Consider the following 27,375-nt stretch of genomic DNA (forward strand, 5'->3'; position numbering starts at 1 on the left):
GAGAGGAGCTTACGACGACGTTTCGGTCCGACTTGGACCATTTACAAAGTCACACTAACGAAAAGGAGAGCAGGATGGGTATATATAGACAGGAGGACTCCGTTATCTTTTTTTTATCCAATAAAGATATGAATATCAGCCATGGAGACCTTTACACAGTCTGTCTACTAGAAGTGTTGACTTCGTAAGAACATCAGAAAAGAGGAACACTTGATGCTAGGCATCAGAACTCTGCATCAGACATACTGGGCCAAGCTAGTCAGGTCCAACTCACACTCAGGGGGCATCGTTGCCCCCTGCTGGGCAGGGGGCAGCTGGTCTAGTAGGGAATCCTTCCCCCTGCCGTGGCCTGGTCTTAGACCAGCTGGAACACCGCTGCCGTACATACAAAAAAAAACACGAAAGGTTTCGTCTTTCGTGTCAGGGTTCGTCTCTGGCTGTGACCACAACGTAAACAAAAGAGTTTTACAACGCGGGATCAACCCCTTGTGTAAACACGCGGAGGTATAATGTTCTTGCTTGATCCTATTTTACTGTTGTTTTCCTGAGCTGGCCAGATGCGACTAACGCACCTTAGGTGAAGAGGGATCAGTCCCCAGGAGGGAAGGGTGTGGTTCAGAAGAGGAGCGAGTGGTTCAGGAGGGGATGTAGTTCAGGAGAGGAGGGAGTGGTTCAGGAGGGGATGTAGTTCAGGAGAGGAGAGAGTGGTTCAGGAGGGGATGGTGTAGTTCAGGAGAGGAGCGAGTGGTTCAGGAGGGGATGGTGTGGTTCAGGAGAGGAGGGTGTGGTTCATGAGGGAGTGGTGTGGCTCAGGAGAGGATGGTATGGCTCAGAAGAAGACAGTGTGGTTCACTGTAACTTATGAATACCCTCCAGGTAGACTCCAGGTAGATAAATGAAGCACTTGTACGCGATGTTTGGGGATCTTCATTCCGGAAGCGCTACACTAACCAGTGGTTTCTTCAGTCCAATACTGCGAACGGTGGAAGATGAGGACCTTTGGCTCTGTGGTGACACAATATACGAAGACTCTGGAAGCTGCCTCCCATGCAAGAATTCCCTCAGATGCCATCAGCGCTGTCACTTCAGTAAGACAGCAATCTCTTTGATAGCCAAGATGACCTGGAGGAAAGGCAGAAGTCCTGGAGGACCAGGTGGAAGGCCTGGAAGACCTGGTGGAAAGTCTGGAGGACCTAGTCCTAGTGGAAGACCTGAAGGGACTCAAGAGAGGCTGGGACCCAGCAACCCCTTCTGTGGTTTTTAGCGACTCTCCCTTTGGTGGTTTAAGGCGCCATCAAGGCGACGTTAAGGGTCACTCTGCCACGCTCCCCAACCTTGCGGTCGACCTTCCTTGCGCTCTCCCTTCAGATTGGCAGGATCAGAGTAGTCTCCAGGGACCGCCGTTCAGAAATCACTACAGTGATTATGGTAATACTTACCTCGACTCGTTCTAAATCAAGGGCGGTGGTGGATACTGAATGATGGGAGGAGGAGGGGAGAGGTTCGCAGTGCACTGCCACTACTGTAAACGTCAAAACAAACGCGGCGTCAACATCAACGCTAATGCAAAGACAAGCATCAACGCAAATACCAAAAGAAAAGTTCTATTAACGAAAATATCAACACCAAAAGCAACGTCACCAATGTCACCACCAACGCCACCACTACCACCAACGCCATCACTACCACCAACGCCATCACTACCACCAACGCCACCACTACCACCAACGCCACCACCACCACCAACGCCACCACCACCACCAACGCCACCACTACCACCAACGCCATCACTACCACCAACGCCATCACTACCACCAACGCCATCACTACCACCAACGCCATCACTACCACCAACGCCATCACTACCACCAACGCCACCACTATCACCAACGCCACCACCACCACCAACGCCACCACTACCACCAACGCCACCACTACCACCAACGCCACCACCACCACCAACGCCACCACTACCACCAACGCCACCACTACCACCAACGCCTCACTAAAAACAATAGCCATAGGCCATGACTGAAAGTGAAACACTGTAACCCCAAATTAGGCCTAAGGGCACATACCAATGAAAAACCAATATGGGAGTGGGCGTTCCCACTCCCTCCCCCACCCCTCTCAGCCTACCAAAACCCCCAATATACTTCTCCCACATCTCTACTCCCCCACCACACTCCCCAACTCCCACAACTCTAATAGTTACTTTTCAACTCTGCAACCCCATCAACCCTTCCCCACCCCCTGCAACTCCATCAACCCTTCCCCACCCCCTGCAACCCCATCAACCCTTCCCCACCCCCTGCAACCCCATCAACCCTTCCCCACCCCCTGCAACCCCATCAACCCTTCCCCACCCAATGCAACCCCATCAACCCTACCCCACCCTCTGCAACTCCATCAACCCTACCCCACCCTCTGCAACTCTCCCCCCTCACCCGCTCTCGCATGGGTAATGAATGTCAGCGCTGAATGGGTAAAATAATGGGTGATGACACGTAAGTGCGGGATCAGTGAATAATGGGAGGAGGGTAATGAATGAAGGGGGAGGAGAAGGGTGTAGAAATGGGGACGAGCGTTAATAATGGGGCAGCAGCGTTGAATGAGGCGGGTAATAAGTGTCCAGGTTAGAACAGCGTTCAATGACCAGCAACAATAATGGGGATGGGAGGCGAATGGGTGTGTAGGTAACGGAAGTAACCTGAGCGACGAAACAGCCAAAACGCTGGTACAGAAACGTTGACTGAAATGGTCTTATCAGTGGGCGACCCCGTTACTTGTAGTTGCTTCCGGGGGTCACCGCCCCCGCGGCCAGGTTCCAGACCAGACCAGGTTGTTGACCTGGTTGACAAGTCTGATCAACTAGGCAGTTGATGCTGGCAGCCCTCTGGCCCACATATCCATAACATGAGCAGTATGTTACCTGGATACCTGGAGGTTACCTGGAGGTTATTCCGGGGATCAACGCCCCCGCGGCCCGGTCCATGACCAGGCCCCCCGATGGATCAGGGCCTGATCAACTAGGCTGTTACTGCTGGCCGCACGCAGTCCAACGTACGAGCCACAGCCGGCTGATCCGGCACTGACTTTAGGTATCTGTCCAGCTCTCTCTTGAAGGCAGCCAGGGGTTTATTGGCAATTCCCCTAATGCTTGATGGGAGGCTGTTGAACAGTCTTGGGCCCCGGACACTTATGGTGTTTTCCCTTAGTGTACCAATGGCGCCCCTACTTTTTATTGGGGGCATTTTGCATCGCCTGCCCAGTCTTTTACTTCGTAGGGAGTGGTTTCTGTGTGCAGATTTGGGACCATTCCTTCCAAGATTTTCCAAGTGTAGATTATGATATATCTCTCCCTCCTGTAGAGAGAGAGAGAGAGAGAGAGAGAGAGAGAGAGAGAGAGAGAGAGAGAGAGAGAGAGAGAGAGAGAGAGAGAGAGAGAGAGAGAGAGAGAGAGAGAAATACTTAATTTAAGTACGTTTAGAAAACGTTTATTAAAAGGCCAAAGCTGTTCGAACCTTTTATGGACGCTACACAAAGCCATCAACCACCTTAACAATGTCACACTCTCCCCCTCAATACATCACACTCGAAATTGATTTCCACTTGAGTTCTGCTCCCAGTGAGTCTCTTACTCACGCCCAGACGAATTACCCGTCATAAAACACCTCCCCAAACAGCTTCCCATGCCCCTGACGACGTAATTCTTCCACTTCAAAACACCCTCACTCACAACCATATCTCTACATTCTTGGCCTCAAAAGACTTGCTTCCCCCCGGTATCTTAAAGGCTGCACGTGATTGGCTAGCTATTCCCGTGACGTCACGCCAAAGACGAGAGTGATTGGCTAGGTCTGCTGAAGATGAACGTGATTGGTTAGCTGTCTTCCCGCCACCCTGGAACACGCTATAAAAGCAATGTGTCGGGAAGCCGAGAGTCAAAACATTAGGGATTAACGGAGGTGTCCCTACCAGTCCCGACACCTTGTATTAGGCCTACAGGCTCAGTTGATGAATATTCTGCGCTGTTCACGGTTATGGAAGGGAGGGAAAAGGTATGGCTAGAGGAAATAGGTGGGAGAGAGACAAACGGAGGAGGCCTGGTCGTAGACCGGGCCGCGGGGGCGTTGATCCCCGGAATACCCTCCATGTAGACTCCAGGTAATTAAAGTTGAATTTTGGTGAGAAGAGATAAATGAGGGAGGAAAAGAGAATGGAGATAGAGGCGCAAAGGAAAATAGAAAATGAGGCTGTAGAATACAATAAAGGGAGAGAAAGAGAGAAAGAGAGAGAGAGAGAGAGAGAGAGAGAGAGAGAGAGAGAGAGAGAGAGGACAGGCCAGGAACAAGGATAAACAACAAACCTCCTAACACCTCCATCCCTCACGACTCTGTGGTTCCTGCCATCCCCCATTCCTCTCCATTCACACTTTATCCCGATATTCTTACACCATCCCTTCCTCTCTCTCCTACCCACTATTCACACCACCCCTCCTTTCTCCGTCTCTTAACTGGAACAAACAAACGAATCACTGCAAAACTGCAAGAGACTGCAAAATCATGTATTCCGCCCAACTCGTGGACCCATCCATTTCTACTGGGTTCTGAGACACTCCCACCCATACTCTGGACCTCATCATTGTATATCTTGATATAGACTCGAACAACGCTACCTTGGTTTTACATTTATTTTAAGGAGCTAGGGAGACTTGGTCTGGGACCGGGGCCCGGGGGCATTGACCCCCCTGAAAATGAGTACAGGAAATAGATAATGATAGTATGATATTTCCACTGAGTTCCTATCACTTCTTCAATTCAATACAGAGTACATAAAATATCTAGCCTAGACAGGACTCGCAGCAATGGTTTTAAGTTGGAAAAATTCAGATTCAGGAAGGATATAGGAAAGTACTGGTTTGGTAATAGAATTGTGGATGAGTGGAACAAACTCCCAAGTACCGTTATAGAGGCCAGAACGTTGTGTAGCTTTAAAAATAGGTTGGATAAATACATGAGTGGGTGTGGGTGGGTGTGAGTTGGACCTGACTAGCTTGTGCTACTAGGTCAGTTGTCGTGTTCCTTCCTTAAGTGAATGTGACCTGCCCTGACTAGGTTGGGGCATTGGCTTAAGCCGGTAGGAGACTTGGACTTGCCTCGCATGGGCCAGTAGGCCTGCTGCAGTGTTCCTTCTTTCTTATATTCTTACCTGTCCAACCTTTGGACGAAGACCTACTTTCACTACAGGATGGTCCCACTGTGATCCTGCCTCCTCCTGCTTCCACTCACCTGATTACAGTATATAAGCCACTTCTCTGGCCCAATGCTGTACTTTCTACAAGTACACAGTATACAACATTCCAGCAGGTACTGGAGTGTCTTACACGTCCCCTGGATGCGACCTACAACAGTGGGCTAGCCCACAGGTGCCCATGCTTACTGTTAGGTGGGCAGGAACAGAAGGATGTAAATAAAACTGGTTCAATCCCTCAGCCTTGCATTTCATATCCAGAAGACAGTAACACAGAGGGACGGAAAACGCCTCACAATAAAGATACCCAGGTGTTACATGTGTCTTATTCGTTAACTTGACTGTAGTGTGTACCATTGATACCAAGGTTGGACAGGTAAATGAATGGTAGTCGTGTGTGTGTGTGTGTGGGACCTACTTAATGTGGCCCTTTTCTACGCTTGTACGAGCTAGTGGAGCAGGGAGATGCTGGGATCTGATGATGGTCGGTAAGAGGAGAGGAGGGGGGATGATGGAAGTGGGGGAGGGGAAAGGGAAGGGGGGGAATCAGGAGGATTGGGGGGAGGGGTTATCACGGTGATCAGGTAAACAACAGTGACCCAGCCTGCCCACACACCCCTACCCCCCATGCCCCCTCAGGTCATATCCTCTCTGCCCATCAATAATACTTTATACCCACTACCACTACTACCACTATCACTACTATCACTACTATAACCACCAGCAACATGGTCTGGAACAATATCGTTCCAGATCATGGAGCTGAACTCTTCTCCAGGCTGAGGGACTGACCACCTCAATTACTTTTCCTCCAAGACTGATGGACTGATCATCTTTATTTCATGACTACTGCTCCCTTTATATCTGACTGAAGAAGCCTACCGTGTGGGCGAAACGTTTAATCAATAAAGATACCCAAATGGTGCACATGTGTCAGTATTTTATATCATTCTGAAGAATGGAGTTAAGTTGGCAGGCATGAGTCTGTAGTTAAGTTGGCAGGCATGAGTCTGTAGTTAAGTTGGCAGGCATGAGTCTGTAGTTAAGTTGGCAGGCATGAGTCTGTAGTTAAGTTGGCAGGCATGAGTCTGTAGTTAAGTTGGCAGGCATGAGTCTGTAGTTAAGTTGGCAGGCATGAGTCTGTAGTTAACTGCCGTCTCATGGGACACAGCCACTCCCTTCCCATCAATTCACCATCTCCCCATATCCCAACCCCCATCCCTTACGATTCTTCCCATTCCTCCCCCATCCCCCTGCCACTCTCATCTCAGATATCTCCCAATTTAGGGTATCACATCCCAGCACCTCCAGTAATGTATGTGAATGGTACACAGTACCAACAAGATGGAGAATTAGACACGTGTACAACATCTGGGTGTCTTTATTTGTAGATGTTTCGCCATCCAGTGACTTTATCAACACAAGGGCACAATGTGAAGACAGCAGAACTATATACAAATAACAAGGTCCCTTTATTTATTCCTGTCTTCCATTTATACACCTCAATCATATCCCCCCTAATTCTACGTCTTTCTAGAGAGTGCAGTTTCAGGGCCCTTAGTCTATCCTCATAGGGAAGGTTTCTGATACATGGGATCAACTTTGTCATCCTCCTTTGTACATTTTCCAGAGAATTTATATCCATTCTGTAATACGGTGACCAAAACTGTGCAGCATAATCTAAATGAGGCCTAACCAAGGATGTATAGAGTTGAAGAACAACCTGAGGACTCCTATTATTTATGCTTCTTGATATGAAGCCAAGGATTCTATTAGCTTTATTGCGAACACTTATGCACTGTTGTCTTGGTTTCAGATTACTGCTAACCAGAACTCCTATGTGTCTTACCTAACAAGGTAATCAGTCCCTCAAGCTGAGGGACTGATTACCTTGTCAAATATTTTTCTCCAGGGGTTGATGGACCGATTTCATCATTTTTATTTTATTTCTACTGCTCCCTTTGTACTTGACTGAAGAAGCCTACTGTGTAGGCGGCCCGTTACATCAATAACGATAACCAACTGCTGCACATGTGTCTTAATTTTCACTCAACAGTTAAGTTTTGTTCCCACTGTATAACTCGTACAGACGACGGTGGCAGCAAAATGCTGATGTATCCAGATTTTTAATCTGAAAAAATGCATTATATTAATTATTATTATTATTTTTTATTATCACACTGGCCGATTCCCACCAAGGTGGTAATGGTGACATTACCGCTATTTCATGGGCGAGATGGGTTGACTTGGAGTGGGACTTGTACATGGGTGAGAGGGCTGACTTAGAGTGGGACTTGTACATGGGTTGATAGGGTTATCAACGCTTATTCCTTGGTAGCATTGAAAATGGGTTAGGCAAATATTTTTACTAGTGGGTTTTGGTTTGAAAAGAACCTGCCTAATATGGGCCAATAGGCCTGCTATAGTGCTCCTCCGTATGTTCTTGTTTAACCTGGTTACCTGTACACGTTTTCGGAAGTTATCGCCTATCCATAGGCTAGGTTCCAGGCCAGACATGGACGTGGGGAAGACCATCCCCAGAGCCACTAACAGCAAATTTTTACACATCCAATCTGCCGAGCATAGGTCAGTAGGCCTGCCTCAGTGCTCCTTCTGTATTTAACCCACCGTTGTTACCACGAGAATGAACCTCTTTCAGTGTTCGTATTTACTGAGCCCAGAAGCAGCACACGTGTCACCGTGTCAGGTTCTCTCTAAACCCATTTCTTGTTGTCTATATAGAGCCAGGAGCCCCCAAGATACACTCTATCTTGCCGTGTCTTCAGCAGTGCTGGGTGACAGTCAGTAGAGAGTCTGGCTCTCACTGTGTGCTCCGTCATCTACACCAGCGTAGTCACAGTACGTGTTGTGATTTATCAACCTGTCCTACCAGGCGTTTCTTGCCATATTTAGTGCAGATCGGTGAAGATGATGGGGTGTATGGGGGATCCCCTACTACCATGGGCCCCCCAACAGAAGTGACCCCACCACCACCAGGAGCTATCTGCCAGAATAAACAAAAGTTGGGTCTCGAGATACCCAATTTAAATTTCCCACAATACCCTAGTCTTGATCCCCCCTCCCATCTTCCCCACCCCAACCCCCCATCCATCCCCAACCCCCGTTGAGAATTCAACTCGTCCCAACTTCTACATCAACGACTTAAGTTGCTCCAGCCACCCCCTTCTTCAGCCTCTCCCCAGTAAACAAAAATATATATCAATTCTCAAAAAAATAGTCCATCGTAAAGATTTTACAACTAATATTCTTTATTTTAAAGGGAAAATAGTCGAATAAGAGGTATGGTTTAAAGTGGGTGAGGAAGGGGTTAGGAGAGAGGAGGATAGTGGTGGGTGGGGAGGGGGAGATGAGACTTCTTGTAAGGAGGGGGGGGGTGAGACGTGGGAGGTAATGGCCTCAGGTCATGACCTGATATTGACCTGATAACTAGTTAACGACCCTCGCTCCCCGAATACCACACACACACACACCATCACTACCACACACACACACATACACCATCACTACCACACACACACACACACCATTCACCATTACTACCACACATACACACACACACATACCATCACTAACACACACACACACATACCATCACTACCACACACACACACACACACATACCATCACTACCACACACACACACACACACACACACACACACAGGAGCTTGGACTCGACCCCTGCAACCTCAACTAGGTGAGTACACACACACACACCATCACTACCACACATACATACATACACATACACACACATACACACCCCCACACACACACACACACACACACACACACACACACACACACACACACATGTTAGAAAATATTTCTTCAGTCATACAGTTTTCAGGAAGTGAAATAATCTGGAGAGTGATGTAGTGGAGGCAGGATCAATACATAGCTTCAAGAAGAGGTATGGTAAAGCTCTTGGAGCAGGGAGAGTGAGTGGACCTAGTAACGATCAGCTAAGCGGCGGGGCCAGGAGCTACGAATTGACCCCTGTAAGCATAAATAGGTGAACACACACACACACACATACGCCAACACACCACACCAGCTAACATTGTGTTGCTATTTGTATGTTACTGTTGCGAATGTGTGTTTTGTATGTGGTGTGTAAACAAGGCACAATACTCGGGTTATGACACCTCAGAAGTGTTGCAGTGTTGAGTATATGTGGTAGCAGTGTTGAGTATGTGGTAGCAGTGTTGAGTATGTGGTAGCAGTGTTGAGTATGTGGTAGCAGTGTTGAGTACGTGGTAGCAGTGTTGAGTATGTGGTAGCAGTGTTGAGTATGTGGTAGCAGTGTTGAGTACGTGGTAGCAGTGTTGAGTATGTGGTAGCAGTGTTGAGTATGTGGTAGCAGTGTTGGCAGCGCAACAACTGGGTATCTTCATTATGTATACGTTTCGCTCACCAGTGACTTTATCAACACAATACAGAGACAAAAACAGAGAAGACTGAGGAGGTAGAAGATGAGGCAATCAGTCCCTGAACCTAGATTAATCTGAAGCCCAGGCAGCAAGACCTGAACTTACATGGGAAAAGGAGGCTTATATACTGGAGTCAGATGAGGTGCAGCAGGTGAAGGCAATGCCACTGGTAGGCGGGATGCCCCAGTGGAAGTAGGTCACGACCCATTGTTGTCCCGGAGGCAGTTAATAGTTGTAGATCCAGGAGAGTAGTGAAACTCTCGAAACTCTTCAAACGTAAGGTATATCAAAGGAGAAAGTCACAGAATCTTCGACACACACTGTATGCATGCACGACACTGCACGCATCTTTTTCCTTGAGAATATTAAGCACTGTCTACTGTGTGGGAAAAAAAGACAGTATGTACAGTTTAGGACACTTATTAAAGGAAACGTTTCGCCACGGGCGGCTTCTTCAATCCTAATACAGAGATAACTAAGAAACGAGTATATATAGTGGTAGGAGTCAGGTGGTAGGTCGCGTTGGTAATAGTAGCAGTAATAGTGGTAGTAGTAGTAACAGTGGTAGTAGCAGTAGTAGTGATAGTAGTAGTACTATAATTGTGGCGAGATAGGTTTGGTTTGAGAAGGGTCCATCTATCGTGCCTCACACCAGGCTCACACGAAATTGTGATAACAAGATTGTAAATAAGCCAGCTGGTCAAGTGGTTAACGCACTCGCCCGTTTCGTGCTTTATTTTTAAGTGTGTGTGTTTGATATCTTTACGACTTACTTGCCATGAGTTCGATCCCCACCCGTACCGTGGCTTGTTCGCAATCGTGCTATTATGATTTCGTGAGTCGTATCTTTCTCTCCTACGTCCCAGAGAGTACAATATTAGATTTTATAATTATTTCTAACAATCTTACGTTAGAAATAATTCTGTTGTTTATCTCCCTCTCGTTCTACAGTCCTAATGTGATATCTGTCAATGGTTTCAGGAACTGTCTTCCTCAAGGCCTGGTCTTAGACTAGGCCTCCTAGATTGCCAAGTAAATATCACAGGAGTAAGAACTACTAATTAAGAAGCAGATAGGAAAGTAAAGGGTTGTGTGTGGTGATTGTAAGTGAAAGTATGTATGACTTAACTGTCATCTTACGTGTAGAGAGACAAAGAACAGATCAGCAATAACACCAAAGTGAAAATGAAAGTCTTTACTCTCTCTCTGTGAGTTTATCTTCACCACTTAAGGCGACTAGTACCGATGAACCTCCAGTAGCTTTCATTTAAGACACGTTTCACCCACCAGTAGCAGCTTCAGTCCACGTTTATTCTCTCTGGAGTCGCTACACCAACCTACTACCCACGGAGGTAAACTAAAGGAATCCTGGCCACCATCTCTTCTGCTTTATTTCCTCCTGTCCTAACATATACATGCTGGCCTCCAGAAGTAGTAAAAATAAAGTGAAAAGCAAATAAAGTTGGAAAAACTAATGATAAATGATTTATTCTCAGCAAAAGGACCTCCGTAAAAAAACTCGACAATGTAAACATGAACTAACGGGGACCAGTTTCATTAACAGCTTTGCCCTATTTATACAAATTTTCGGAAGTCTCTGTGATTCCTTCTCTCTCTCTCTCTCTCTCTCTCTCTCTCTCTCTCTCTCTCTCTCTCTCTCTCTCTCCTACACGTCTTGGCATCAAAACTTGCAGACAAACAATCCGTGTTTTCATTACAAACACGGACATATAGTAACTGCAAAGAATATTATTCAATCAAACACGGGGCCGTATGTGTGTGAATGTTCAAACACGGGACCGTGTGTGTATGTGTGTGAATGTTCAAAGCTACGATCATTGTTCCTTGATACGTTACGTCTTGTACTTCCTTCAAGACAGTGAAGTGTTTCCTCACACACACACACACACACACACACACACACACACACACACACACACACACACACACACACACACACACAGTATGGAGGAAGTAAAGGCGCTGAGATAATTGGGAACGGACTTGTCGGCGGACGGGTCTTTGAAAGACGAGGTGAACCACTGAACTGACGAGGGCAAAATGTTGGGTAGTACCCTGAGACATCTGTGGAGACGAAGAACTTCATCCATAGAGGCAAAAGAAGAAATATATCAGAGTACAGTGGTACCAACACTTTTATATGGGGTGTGAAGCCTGGGTTTTGAACGTTGCATCGAGGAGGTTTTTAATATATATATATATATATATTTTACATATATGGTATAGAAGATTTAAGAGATACATTGTTGATATACGGTACATGTTGTTACGTGTGCATCACCGATTATAAGGCGAAAATCTCATCCAGCTCCTCAGAGCTGGGGCGTGTGCCCAAAATACAGCAGGCATTACCCCTTTGAACAGCCGCACTGAGCCGCTGGAACAGAAAACTAGCTGCCCTGGGATCCCTAGTTACCCTGATGAGTCTTTTTCCCAGCTCCTTAAGGAATTTAGATGCATATATATATATATATATATATATATATATATATATATATATATATATATATATATATATATATATATATATATATATATATATAATGTGGCAGATGTTGCAAGTGTATGGTGTAGGAGGTAGGTTACTGAAAGCAGTGAAGAGTTTTTACGAGGATAGTGAGGCTCAAGTTAGAGTATGTAGGAAAGAGGGAAATTTTTTCCCAGTAAAAGTAGGCCTTAGACAAGGATGTGTGATGTCACCGTGGTTGTTTAATATATTTATAGATGGGGTTGTAAGAGAAGTAAATGCGAGGGTCTTGGCAAGAGGCGTGGAGTTAAAAGATAAAGAATCACACACAAAGTGGGAGTTGTCACAGCTGCTCTTTGCCGATGACACTGTGCTCTTGGGAGATTCTGAAGAGAAGTTGCAGAGATTGGTGGATGAATTTGGTAGGGTGTGCAAAAGAAGAAAATTAAAGGTGAATACAGGAAAGAGTAAGGTTATGAGGATAACAAAAAGATTAGGTGATGAAAGATTGAATATCAGATTGGAGGGAGAGAGTATGGAGGAGGTGAACGTATTCAGATATTTGGGAGTGGACGTGTCAGCGGATGGGTCTATGAAAGATGAGGTGAATCATAGAATTGATGAGGGAAAAAGAGTGAGTGGTGCACTTAGGAGTCTGTGGAGACAAAGAACTTTGTCCTTGGAGGCAAAGAGGGGAATGTATGAGAGTATAGTTTTACCAACGCTCTTATATGGGTGTGAAGCGTGGGTGATGAATGTTGCAGCGAGGAGAAGGCTGGAGGCAGTGGAGATGTCATGTCTGAGGGCAATGTGTGGTGTGAATATAATGCAGAGAATTCGTAGTTTGGAAGTTAGGAGGAGGTGCGGGATTACCAAAACTGTTGTCCAGAGGGCTGAGGAAGGGTTGTTGAGGTGGTTCGGACATAAGAGAGAATGGAGCGAAACAGAATGACTTCAAGAGTGTATCAGTCTGTAGTGGAAGGAAGGCGGGGTAGGGGTCGGCCTAGGAAGGGTTGGAGGGAGGGGGTAAAGGAGGTTTTGTGTGCGAGGGGCTTGGACTTCCAGCAGGCATGCGTGAGCGTGTTTGATAGGAGTGAATGGAGACAAATGGTTTTTAATACTTGACGTGCTGTTGGAGTGTGAGCAAAGTAACATTTATGAAGGGATTCAGGGAAACCGGCAGGCCGGACTTGAGTCCTGGAGATGGGAAGTACAGTGCCTGCACTCTGAAGGAGGGGTGTTAATGTTGCAGTTTAAAAACTGTAGTGTAAAGCACCCTTCTGGCAAGACAGTGATGGAGTGAATGATGGTGAAAGTTTTTCTTTTTCGGGCCACCCTGCCTTGGTGGGAATCGGCCGGTGTGATAATAAAAAAAAAAAAATATATATACATATATATATATACATATATATATACATATATATATATACATATATATATATATATATCAGCCCTGTTTTAAAAGGGTTCAAAAATATGGGTTTTCATTAGGGACAACTTCACCTTTTGACCCAGAGTGATGACGTTTGAAAATACTGTGGTGTTGTTGGCTCCTTGAACTGATAACCTTGTATGGTTTGAGGGAGCTACCTTTACCTCCCTCCCTCTCTCTCTCTCTCTCTCTCTCTCTCTCTCTCTCTCTCTCTCTCTCTCCTTGTTTCAACTATCTAAGCAGGGGTAGCAGGAGTAGAGTTAGTTTTAAGCAGAAAGCCTCCAGGAGGGACAGTGATAACTTCAGCTGACTACGTATCTGCCCTTCCCATAATCCGAGGTGTCGCCTCAGTGTTTAACATATAAAATTTGCTTCTCTTGCCTCTTCTTCCCATTCCTCTGAAGATATGTACCTTTGATATACCTTTGAAGAGCTTTGAGAGTTTCACTACCTTCGGAGCCCGGCCATGGATCAGGCTCGTAAATGGCTGGAAGCACATAAAAGCACTTAGGCTAGATTTCCTATTTTCACTAAGGCATTTTTTACATATCAATGGTATACAATACCGACAAGATGAAGAATTAGACACATGTACAACATCTAGGTATCTTTATTGTGTAAACGTTTCGCCATCCTGTGGCTTTATCAACACAATACATGGGCATCAACAAAAGACAGTAGATGAGGTAATCAGTCCCCTCATCATAGCAGGTGTTGAGTACCTTAATAGTGGTGAACTAAGATTCATCAAGACTGAGGTACTGAACACCTGTTTCTATACTGAGGGACAGATTGTTCCATCTTGTACATAATTCTGCCAGCCTGAAATCTGAGGTCTCCCAGTTCAGGCTGACACTACTGAAGTCTTCCAGCTCTGAATCACACGACTGAAGTCTTGCAGATCTGACTGACACATTTCAATATTTCATCCTGTTTGATGGAATATGACAGACAAACTATCATATGCAATAGTGTAGCAACACACTGCTGGTGTTCCCACAATGTAACTATCATATACAATAGTGTAGCAACACACTGCTGGTGTTCCCACAATGTAACTATCATATACAATAGTGTAGCAACACACTGCTGGTGTTCCCACAATGTAACTATCATATACAATAGTGTAGCAACACACTGCTGGTGTTCCCACAATGTAACTATCATATAGAATAGTGTAGCAACACACTGCTGGTGTTCCCACAATGTAACTATCATATAGAATAGTGTAGCAACACACTGCTGGTGTTCCTGATTTTGTTCAAAATATTAATGCCTCACAGATAGCCCTCTCTGCTGCCCGTGTTCAGTGTTCAACTGTCAGTGTAACCTCGTGTTCAAGGCCGGGACTAATTTCCACAGCAGGTGTGTAATTAGGTGATTCACGCCATCGATTGGCCAATGAGCAACGAGTGCTAGGACTCAGCACTCTGGATAGCAGGTGCTGTCAAGACTCCAGAGCCAAGGAACAAATAGGTCATTTAGCTGTACGTAAATATGTACAATACACACATATACATACCACATACACATACATGCCACATACAAGCACATACCGCGTACATACACGCATTCTTAAGGTTATATGGAAATATTTAGTCTATGTTTATCAGTCTTTTCAAGACTGATGGACTGATAACATCAACTTCAGGCTGAGGGACTGACTACCCCAAACTCCTTTTGATTTTCACCATTCTTCTTTGTATAGGACTGATGAAGCCAGTGTGTGGCGAAACGTTTTCTCAATAAAGATACCCAAGTGTTGCACATATGTCTAATTTATCAGATATGATAAGGCCCAAGAAGCCAGAAGTCAGTGATGCTGATCAAGGTGGTCTAGGAGGAAGGGCCAGGAGCTGAGTCTCGACCCCCGCAAACACGAATGGAACACACACACACACACACACACACACACACACACACACACACACACACACACACACACACACACACAACAAGGAAATGATACTAAGAAACACAATATTGCAACATCAATGGAATCTGGAGGTGGTCAGTCCCTCAGCCTGGAGAAGAGTTGTTCCAGCAATATTTCTGAAATCTGTTAGCAGGTTGAAGAGTCCTGGAACACTCACGTTAACAGTGTCCTCTTGCAGCACCTTTGGCACCGCTGTGACAATCACTCGCGTTAAAAAAAAAAAAGTAAGGATTCGAACCGTGGTTCTTGTCTTCATCGATCGAAATATTGAACAATCGATAATAATAATAATAATGATGATAATAATAATAATAATAATAATAATAATAATAATAATAATAATAATGTTTGTTTACTTGGAGTTTACCTTGAGGGTGTCCGGGGAGGGGTCAAAGCCCCCGCTGTAGATGGAACATTTCATGGGGGGAGGACACCGTTTCGTTCGTTGTGGACATGTTGGAGCTCTACACGGGGCGAAGAAAGCTTATTTCTTTCACAAGGGGGGGGGCAGAAATAAGCTGACAGCTGTTGCTGTCAGAAACACTTCAAATGAGGATCAATATCCCTGACACGTCCAGGGCAACAGCAGTGCAGCTGCGATCAATATTGACGACTATCGTTCTCTGTAACAACAACTGCACAGCCTCGTAGCTCTCAGAAATACGTCTTTCAGTACTCGACTGAAGAAGCCTGCCGTGTAGGCGAAACGTTTCGGAATAAAGATACCTGAGTGTTGTACATGTGTCTTACCAACCTGTCAGTATTACCTGGAGGTTATTCCGGGGATCAACGCCCCTGCAGCCCGATCCACCACCAGGCCTCCCGATGGATCAAAGCCTGATCAACGAGGCTGCTACTGCTGGCCGCACGTAGTCCAATGTACGAACCACAGCCCGGCTGATCCGGCACCGACTCTGTCTAGCTCCCTCTTGACGATAACCAGGGGTCTATTGGTAATCCCCCTTATAGCTGGTGGGAGGCTGCTGAACAGTCTTGGGCCTCGGACACTTACTGTGTTTTCTCTTAGTGTACTAGTGGCACCACTACTTTTCACTGGGGAGATGTTGCATCGCCTGCCAAGTCTTTTGCTTTCGTAGGGAGTGATTTCTGTGTGCAGATTAGGGACCAGTCCCTCCCAGTATTGTATACAATTTTCACATTCACTCACCCATAAGCTCATGTTTCTTGTGGCCAGGTCCTTGGACTCTGTATGTACCTCTGTAATCTTGGGACTGTGGAAAAAGACACTTATGTACAGTTAAGATAAGATAAGATTTCGTTCGGATTTTTAACCCCTGGGGTTAGCCACCCAGGATAACCCAAGAAAGTCAGTGCGTCATCGAGGACTGTCTAACTTATTTCCATTGGGGTCCTCAATCTTGTCCCCCAGGATGCGACCCACACCAGTCGACTAACACCCAGGTACCTATTTGCTGCTAGGTGAACAGGACAACAGGTGTAAGGAAACGTGTCGAAATGTTTCCACCCGCCGGGAATCGAACCCGGGCCCTCCGTGTGTGAAGCGGGAGCTTTAGCCACCAGGCCACCGGGCCACCAGTTCAGGACATTTATTAGAGGAAACATTTCGCCATGAGTGGCTTCTTCAGTTCTTCGTGGCGAAACGTTTCCTCTAATAAATGTCCTGAACAGTACATAAGTGTCTTTTTCCACATCTTGTCGGTATCACCATACCATTTCCCCTAATCTTGGCTATTACCCACAGGATGGTTATGGGGCGCATAATGTTATTAAATTAATAAACAAGACACGTGTGCAACACTTGGGTGTCTTTATTGTGGAAACGTTTCGCCACACAGTGGCTTCATCAGTCAAATACAAAGAAGAATAGTGATAAGATTGATGGGTTGATTACATCGACTGATTACCTTATTCTCCTTCTGATCTACACTATTCTTCTTTGTATTGGACTGATGAAGCCAATGTGTGGCGAAACGTTTTCACAATAAAGATACCCAGAAATGAAGACTGAGACACTTATGCAACATGTGGGACTATTAAAGATTCCCATGTTGCATAAGTGTCTCAATCGTCAACTTATCGGTTTTCAAACCATTTATCACATGCAGAGTCACCGAAGTCATGGTTTTTGATCAAAAACCATGACTTCGGTAACTCTGCATTTATCACATGCCCAAAAATGAGACAGTGATACCGACAAGATAGGCTCACTCAAAAGTTACTCGGGTCAGCTCACCAACAGTGATACGGAAATGTGTATAATTTTTAACACTTACTTCCTCTCAGCTTTTACATAGGAAGATACTAGCAATATTCCAGAAATAATAAATTATATAGAACAGGACAATAATAAACTATACACGATTAGGGTCACAAGTGATATGGTGCTTAGACAAATTGATAAATTAAAACCTAACAAATCCCCAGGCCCTGATGAACTGTATGCAAGGGTTCTAAAGGAATGTAAAGAGGAACTTGGAAAATCTTTGGGTAATCTTTTCAATGTTTCACTACAAACTGGCATAGTGCTGGATAAGTGGAAAATAGCAAATGTGATACCTATTTTCAAAGTGGGTGATAGGTCCTTAGCTCCGAACTATAGACCAATAAGCCTAACCTCCATAGTGGGAAAATTTATAGAATCAATAATTCCTGAGGCGATTCGTAGGCATCTTGAAATGCATAAATTGATCAATGAATCTCAGCACGGCTTTACAAAATGGCGTTCCTGCCTTACAAATTTATTCATTTTTTTAGCTAAGGTATTTGAGGAGGTACATCATGGTAATGAATATTGAGGAAAAATTAAGGCACACGGAATAGGAGAATTTTTTTTTCATGGACAGAGGCATGGTTGACAGAAAGGCAGCAGAGAGTTTGTTAAATTAAACACATGTGCAAATCTTGGGTATCTTTATTGAGGAAACGTTTCGCCACACAGTGGCTTCATCAGTCCATACGAAGGATAAACTTGAAGAACATGAGGAGAATGAGGTAATCAGTCCCTCAACCTTGAGTCGATGTGGTCAGTCCATCAATCTAGAATCTATTCAAGATTGATGGACTGATCACATCGACTCAAGGTTGAGGGACTGATTACCTCATTCTCCTCATGTTCTTCAAGTTTATCCTTCGTATGGACTGATGAAGCCACTGTGTGGCGAAACGTTTCCTCAATAACGATACCCAAGATTTGCACATGTGAACATTAAAATGGTATAAAATACCGACAGATTGTTAGGTAAGACACATATGCAACAGTTAGGTATCTTTATTTCGAAACGTTTCGCCTACACAGTAGACTTCTTCAGTCGAGTACAGAAAAGTTGATAGAAGCAGAAGATACTTGAAGACGATGTAATCAGTCCATCACCCTTTAAGTTTTAAGGTGGTCAGTCCCTCAGTCTGGAGAAGAGTATTGTTCCATAGTCTGAAACAATATTGTTTCAATAAGGTACATTTTCCTTCCTTTTTCATCAAAGACTGCAAGAAAAGAGCTCTTCAGATCATCAATTCTCCACGCACCAACACCTCTGACTGAAGAAGCCTACTGTGTAGGCCGGTATTTTATACCAACAAAGTTATAATTCTTCCCAACAGCCAGGTTGCACTGAACGTTTCTAAAGTACTTTCACAAGCTAACACCAGAGTCGCCATCGCTTCTACCACTTCAATAAAGGATCTAACCAGGACAAAATCCAAGCACCGCGAACCAGTCAATGCAGGAGTTTACACTATACCCTGTGGAGGCTGTGACAAGATTTACGTGGGTGAAACAGCAAGAAACCTCGACACACGCCTCAATTAACACATTTACGCATGTAGGAACGATAACTTGAACAACGCCTGTGTACAACACCGAAATTCCACCAATCATCTCATGAAATTCAGGGACGCCCAATTAGTGATCAAAGAAACTAATTTCCGCAGACGCAAGTGCCTCGAATCAGCACTGATCGCTGTTTCGAATACAATTAAACAAAACAACGGCAGCTTCACCATCTCCGAAGTCTTAGCAAGAATCCTCCTGAAAACAGTAAACCCTGCCATCACATAGTCTCTCCTGTTATACTACACAAAGCACATTACAGAGAGTGAACACTGAAACAACCTGCCTCTTTCCAGTCTTTATTTGTCCAGAGGCCACTGAGAGGTCATGTCCCTCTCAGATCCAACACTTCTCACTTGAAAAGCTTGTCCAAGGTGTTTTCTGTACCAAGATGCCACGTGTTGCAGTGTCTGACAAGATGAACATCAAAATGGTATACAATACCGACAGGTTGTTAGGTAAGACACATATGCAACAGTTAGACAACTTTATTCCGAAACGTTTCGCCTACACAGTAGGCTTCTTCAGTCGAATACAGAAAGTAGGCAGGAACAGTAGAGATGTGAAGACGATGTAATCAGTCCATCACCCTTAAAGTCGTAGAATTTGAGGTTGTCAGTCCCTCGGCCTGGAGAAGTTCAGTTCCATAGTCAGGAACTATCTGAAGAACAAGCGACAGTGCGGAGACTTAAATACTGTCGGAAGGAGAGGTGCAGGGTAGTAGTAGTGGTAGTAGTAGTAGTAGTGAGAGGCCACTGAGAGGTCATGTCCCTCTCAGATCCAACACTTCTCACTTGAAAAGCTTGTCCAAGGTGTTTTCTGTACCAAGATGCCACGTGTTGCAGTGTCTGACAAGATGAACATCAAAATGGTATACAATACCGACAGGTTGTTAGGTAAGACACATATGCAACAGTGTGTCTTACCTAACAACCTGTCGGTATTGTATACCATTTTGATGTTCATCTTGTCAGACACTGCAACACGTGGCATCTTGGTACAGAAAACACCTTGGACAAGCTTTTCAAGTGAGAAGTGTTGGATCTGAGAGGGACATGACCTCTCAGTGGCCTCTCACTACTACTACTACTACCACTACTACTACCCTGCACCTCTCCTTCCGACAGTATTTAAGTCTCCGCACTGTCGCTTGTTCTTCAGATAGTTCCTGACTATGGAACTGAACTTCTCCAGGCCGAGGGACTGACAACCTCAAATTCTACGACTTTAAGGGTGATGGACTGATTACATCGTCTTCACATCTCTACTGTTCCTGCCTACTTTCTGTATTCGACTGAAGAAGCCTACTGTGTAGGCGAAACGTTTCGGAATAAAGTTGTCTAACTGTTGCATATGTGTCTTACCTAACAACCTGTCGGTATTGTATACCATTTTGATGTTCATCTTGTCAGACACTGCAACACGTGGCATCTTGGTACAGAAAACACCTTGGACAAGCTTTTCAAGTGAGAAGTGTTGGATCTGAGAGGGACATGACCTCTCAGTGGCCTCTCACTACTACTACTACTACCACTACTACTACCCTGCACCTCTCCTTCCGACAGTATTTAAGTCTCCGCACTGTCGCTTGTTCTTCAGATAGTTCCTGACTATGGAACTGAACTTCTCCAGGCCGAGGGACTGACAACCTCAAATTCTACGACTTTAAGGGTGATGGACTGATTACATCGTCTTCACATCTCTACTGTTCCTGCCTACTTTCTGTATTCGACTGAAGAAGCCTACTGTGTAGGCGAAACGTTTCGGAATAAAGTTGTCTAACTGTTGCATATGTGTCTTACCTAACAACCTGTCGGTATTGTATACCATTTTGATGTTCATCTTGTCAGACACTGCAACACGTGGCATCTTGGTACAGAAAACACCTTGGACAAGCTTTTCAAGTGAGAAGTGTTGGATCTGAGAGGGACATGTCCTCTCAGTGGCCTCTCACTACTACTACTACTACCACTACTACTACCCTGCACCTCTCCTTCCGACAGTATTTAAGTCTCCGCACTGTCGCTTGTTCTTCAGATAGTTCCTGACTATGGAACTGAACTTCTCCAGGCCGAGGGACTGACAACCTCAAATTCTACGACTTTAAGGGTGATGGACTGATTACATCGTCTTCACATCTCTACTGTTCCTGCCTACTTTCTGTATTCGACTGAAGAAGCCTACTGTGTAGGCGAAACGTTTCGGAATAAAGTTGTCTAACTGTTGCATATGTGTCTTACCTAACAACCTGTCGGTATTGTATACCATTTTGATGTTCATCTTGTCAGACACTGCAACACGTGGCATCTTGGTACAGAAAACACCTTGGACAAGCTTTTCAAGTGAGAAGTGTTGGATCTGAGAGGGACATGACCTCTCAGTGGCCTCTCACTACTACTACTACTACCACTACTACTACCCTGCACCTCTCCTTCCGACAGTATTTAAGTCTCCGCACTGTCGCTTGTTCTTCAGATAGTTCCTGACTATGGAACTGAACTTCTCCAGGCCGAGGGACTGACAACCTCAAATTCTACGACTTTAAGGGTGATGGACTGATTACATCGTCTTCACATCTCTACTGTTCCTGCCTACTTTCTGTATTCGACTGAAGAAGCCTACTGTGTAGGCGAAACGTTTCGGAATAAAGTTGTCTAACTGTTGCATATGTGTCTTACCTAACAACCTGTCGGTATTGTATACCATTTTGATGTTCATCTTGTCAGACACTGCAACACGTGGCATCTTGGTACAGAAAACACCTTGGACAAGCTTTTCAAGTGAGAAGTGTTGGATCTGAGAGGGACATGACCTCTCAGTGGCCTCTCACTACTACTACTACTACCACTACTACTACCCTGCACCTCTCCTTCCGACAGTATTTAAGTCTCCGCACTGTCGCTTGTTCTTCAGATAGTTCCTGACTATGGAACTGAACTTCTCCAGGCCGAGGGACTGACAACCTCAAATTCTACGACTTTAAGGGTGATGGACTGATTACATCGTCTTCACATCTCTACTGTTCCTGCCTACTTTCTGTATTCGACTGAAGAAGCCTACTGTGTAGGCGAAACGTTTCGGAATAAAGTTGTCTAACTGTTGCATATGTGTCTTACCTAACAACACGAATTAATTGCTATACCATATTGTCACTACTACTACCACTACCACTAGTGAACATCGAAATGGTACCTCACTAGTATTGCACCTCACTGTGAGCCTTTATATACCCTCTGTGTCCATATACTGCTTGTATCGGCTTGACAAAGCTCCTGGAGAGCGAAACGTTGCCATAATAAAATGTCACATTAGTTGCACTTGTGTCCTTTTACTTTACATATTGTCGGTAATTCTACCAACATTATTACAATATCACCTTTGTTTATGCCCGTCATCCACTTATACACTTCGATATCTCCCTCATTCTACGCCTCTCCAGAGAGTGGAGATTCAAGGCTCTAAGTCTGTCATCATACGGGAGATTCCTTATACAGTAAATCATTTTAGGCATTCATCTCTGTATGTTCTCCAATGGGTCTATATCTGTCCCGCAGTAAGGAGACCAAAACTGAGCAGCATAATCTAAATGGGGTCTCACTAGTGATACCTGGAGTTTACCTGGAGAGAGTTCCGGGGGTCAACGCCCCCGCGGCCCGGTCTGTGACCAGGCCTCCTGGTGGATCAGAGCCTGATCAACCAGGCTGTTGCTGCTGGCTGCACGCAAACCAACGTACGAGCCACAGCCCGGCTGATCAGGAACTGACTTTAGGTGCTTGTCCAGTGCCAGCTTGAAGACTGCCAGGGGTCTGTTGGTAATCCCCCTTATGTATGCTGGGAGGCAGCTGAACAGTCTCGAGCCCCTGACACTTATTGTATGGTCTCTTAACGTGCTAGTGACACCCCTGCTTTTCATTGGGGGGATGGTGCATCGTCTGCCAAGTGATATATAGAGTTGTAAAATAACTTTTGGATTTATGTTACTTATACTTATTGAAATAAATCCTAGTAATCTGTTAGCCTTCACACTTAGGCACTGCTGTCTTGGCTTTAGATTTCTGCTTACCATGACTCCCATGCCTTTTTCACATGATGTATGATCAAGCTCTACTTCTCCTAGTTTATAACTTCGAAGGTTATTTCGTAATAAAGTTGGTAGAATTACCGACAATATGTAAAGTAAAAGGACACAAGTGCAACTAATGTGACATTTTATTGTGGCAACGTTTCGCTCTCCAGGAGCTTTGTCAAGCTGTTACCACAATAAAATGTCACATTGAAGGTTAAGACACATGTGCAACATCTGGATGTCTTCATCAAGGTCATTAATGTAAAGTAAAAGGACACTTTATTACAAGGTCATTAATATTGTCGGTATTTTATATCTTTCTTGCGCAACTTGTCAGACACTGCAACATCATGGAATCTTGGTTCAGAGGACATCTACAAGACCTTCTTCACGGCTGCTACAACTAACCTATCTCTTTGGGAAGGACCTACTTCCACTGGGGTATCCCGCCTACCAGTGACTATGCCCTCGTCTGCTACACGTCCTGATCCACTGACGCCTATATAACCGCCAGTCTTCTTGCCTTTGCTCCAGATTCTCCACCACCACGATGCTGTGAACACTAACTCCAAGGCTGAGGGACTGATTACCTCATCTTTTGTATATAGTTCTACTGTCTTCCAATTATGTCCTAGAATCTGTATTGATAAAGCCACTGGATGGCGAAACGTCTACATAAAGATATCCAGATGTCGCACATGTGTCTTAACTTTCATATTGTCGATATTTGATACCTTTCTTGCACAAATGTCACATTAGTTGCATTACCAAGGACTAGTACTTTACACTTGTCCACATTGAACTTCATCTGTCATTTATTAGACCAAGACATTAATTTGTCCAAATCCTTCTGGAGTTCATTGGTATCCTCCTCAGAATGAATCATACGGCCTATTTTTGTATCAGCAAATTTGCTGATGTCACTTGTAATTCCTTCATCAAGGTCATTAATGTAAATTATGAACAACAGAGGGCCTAAAACTGATCCTTGTGGAACGCCACTAGTGACCAATCCCTATTCAGATTTGATCCCATTAATGGAAACTCTCTGCTTTGTATTGGTAAGCCATGCCTCTATCCACGCTAGAACTTTACCTCCTATACCATGAGCTGCCACTTTTCTCATGAGTCTCTTGTGAGTTTTACTAAAATCCAAATAAACAATATCATATTTATTTTTTTTAATCACTCTTTAATTTTATTCATTTATTCATTAAATGTCCCTCTCCTTTTCGCTCGTAAATGCTACTCTTTTGATCCATGAGATGTTTTAATATTTTGTTTAGCCATTCAGGGTTATTTTTTTGTGTAGAAAATGGTATAAAATACCGACAAGTTGATGATTAAGACACATGAGCAACAGTTGGGTATCTATATTATTGAAACGTTTCGCCTTCACAGTAGACTTCTTCAATCAGATGCAGAAGTTACTTTTTGCTTGATATAATTTCCCTACTTAGAACATAAGTTGTCTGGGCAGCTAGAACTCTGCTTTGATAAATGTCACATTGTATTAATATTGGTAGAATATTAATACAATGGAACTAATGTGACATTTTATTGTGTCAACGTTTCGCTCTCCAGGAGCTTTGTCAAGTTTGACAAAGCTCCTGGAGAGCGAAACGTTGCCACAATAAAATGTCACATTAGCTGCATTTGTCCTTTTACTTAAATGTCATATTGGTAATCATCACCGCCTACCTGAATTACAGCATAATCCCTCAGCCTCGCAAAATCGGCTGCATAAAAATCAGGAGGCTTAATTTGATTAGAGTTATATGGGTAATTCTATACATTGGGTGAACTGTGATCACTTTCTCCAAGCTCATCACTAACCTCAAGATAATTTTGATAAATTCCTTGTCAGGAAGACCAAACAAGCAGGTTCTTTCCTCTAGCTGGCTCTGCCGCAAAATCTCTCTCTAAAAAAAAATCTGAATCGTATCCAGAAAGTCGCTAGATTCAAGAATTCCTGTCAAACTGATCCAGTCAATTTGGGTAAACTTAAAGTCTCCCTTTAACACAACAATTTCGTAGTTAGATGTCTTAGTAATTTTGTCCCGTGGAAGTTAACCGTGTTCCCTATCTAGGTTTGGAGGGGATGTCTGTAAATCACTCCCAAGATTAGCTTTTCACATCCCTCGAAAAACTGTAGCCAACCAGAACCAGTGTCCGTCGCTTCCACTTCTGTATTTTCTCTAGTGTAACAGTTTAAACGATGTAACGTACACCGTCACTCCACCACCTTTACTGTCGACAATATCAGTGTGGATTAATTTATAACCTTGTATGTGGCATCCAGAAGGCATTTTTTCTATCGTTCAAGGACCCCAGTAGAAATAAGCCACTTTGACTCTTTTGGGGTTATCATAGGTAATTTACACATTTGTATGATAATGTGTACATGTACCTAAACTAACCAGGTCTCTGTTACAGCAATAATATCCATTTTTTTTCTTGTATATGCAATCAATCCTATTTCATGTAACTTATTCCTAGCGGACTCAATATTACTAAACAATAATGGAGTGGAGTCACTCTCTGCGCTCAACTCTACACTCTCTCTATTAACCAATTCTTTTGCTTTCACTAGTAACTATATGACGAACAGAGAAGTATTTAAGCTAGATCACAATTCAACAGGCTGGTGTTAAACCACAGATTAAACGAGGCCGGAGCTGCGAAAGTTGAAAATTGATCTAAATATCTGAAACTGAGATCAATTCTTTTAAGATAACAATTATGGAAATTAATATTACCATAGAATTAAATAAATTTTTCCTCATGGTTACGATTATTTACTAATACGCACACACACACACACACACACACACACACACACACACACACACACACACACAAACACACACACACACACACACATATTATACACTGGAGAGTTTTAATATTTTTTTAAGATCTGAAAAGTTCTATACACTATGAAATATTTTATGTACCTAAAAATCTGCATCAATATATTTTGACAATTATTATCCATTTTTATTTCCTCACATAATTGTCCTGGATAATTTGAGTGTCAAAGTTAATAAGAAATTTTATTATTTTAAACAATAACCACCTTTTGTTTTATTTTCAATTATTTATTATTTTCAGATTTAATGAAAATGGGTTTTTATAATTATTTAGATAATTAACTGGTTATTAATTAAATTTTATTTCATTTGTAAATTAAAGATTTATATTTATTTATTTTTTAATTTATTATCAACAATTAATTAATTGGGACTACAGTTCATAATAATTATTGTTATTATAAAATTCTTGACTGGTCAACTATGAAGTAAATTAAGCGTTATATTAGATCATCGTGTAGTGAAGAATCATGAATCAATTATTCCATAACAAACATCATTCAACGCTATATTCGTTATTAATAACGTCGAACCGTGTTGTCCGGGACGTACCCCCATGTGTGAGCCCACGTGGGTCGCCAGGGGGAGGGTTAAAATGTGCACTATCTCCCCCAAACCAAAACAAACCCAGCGGCCTCTTGGACCTCCTGCGAGACGCGGAGCCCTGGCCTCCGAGCACTCAACTGGAGCCTCTTCAACTCACCATGCGACCATCATCCTCTATCTCCGGGTGCTCCATCTGGTACACGGGGACGGGCTCTCGGTTTTTGACCCGAATCTTGACGGATTTTTAAGTGGTCACCACTGCGTCTATCAAAATGTTTTAAGGATTGACACACACTACGTCACACGGAGCACGGAATACAACTGAGGAAATCTTGAGAGAGAGAGCCCCAGTCTCCCTCAGCTTGCCAGACGTCACCAACTCAAACAAGCGATATCACACTCGATTACTCCCTATAATATACACTTATAACACCTTCATCTATCCCCCAGTAGGGGTAACCTTCACTGGGACGCATCTATCGTTCCCCCGAGGAGATGACAGTCGGGGTGTAGTTAGGTG

General features: G+C 44.1%; 1 protein-coding gene across 6 annotated transcripts in view; it reads right to left on the reverse strand.

Moving 5' to 3' along the window:
• Nucleotides 1–27,158, reverse strand: part of LOC128702322 (AT-rich interactive domain-containing protein 3C) — a 385,866-nt gene extending 358,708 nt beyond the window's left edge. For all 6 annotated transcript variants that reach the window (XM_070102108.1, XM_070102109.1, XM_070102106.1 and 3 more), the window contains exon 1: nt 27,013–27,158. In XM_070102108.1, the coding sequence (XP_069958209.1) occupies nt 27,013–27,048 (36 nt within the window). In that variant the 5' untranslated portion in view covers nt 27,049–27,158. The remainder of the gene's footprint in view (nt 1–27,012) is intronic.
• Nucleotides 27,159–27,375: the final 217 nt, after the last annotated feature.

The sequence above is a fragment of the Cherax quadricarinatus genome, chromosome 80 (assembly GCF_038502225.1).
Source record: "Cherax quadricarinatus isolate ZL_2023a chromosome 80, ASM3850222v1, whole genome shotgun sequence".
Classification (NCBI taxonomy): Eukaryota; Metazoa; Arthropoda; class Malacostraca; order Decapoda; family Parastacidae; genus Cherax; species Cherax quadricarinatus.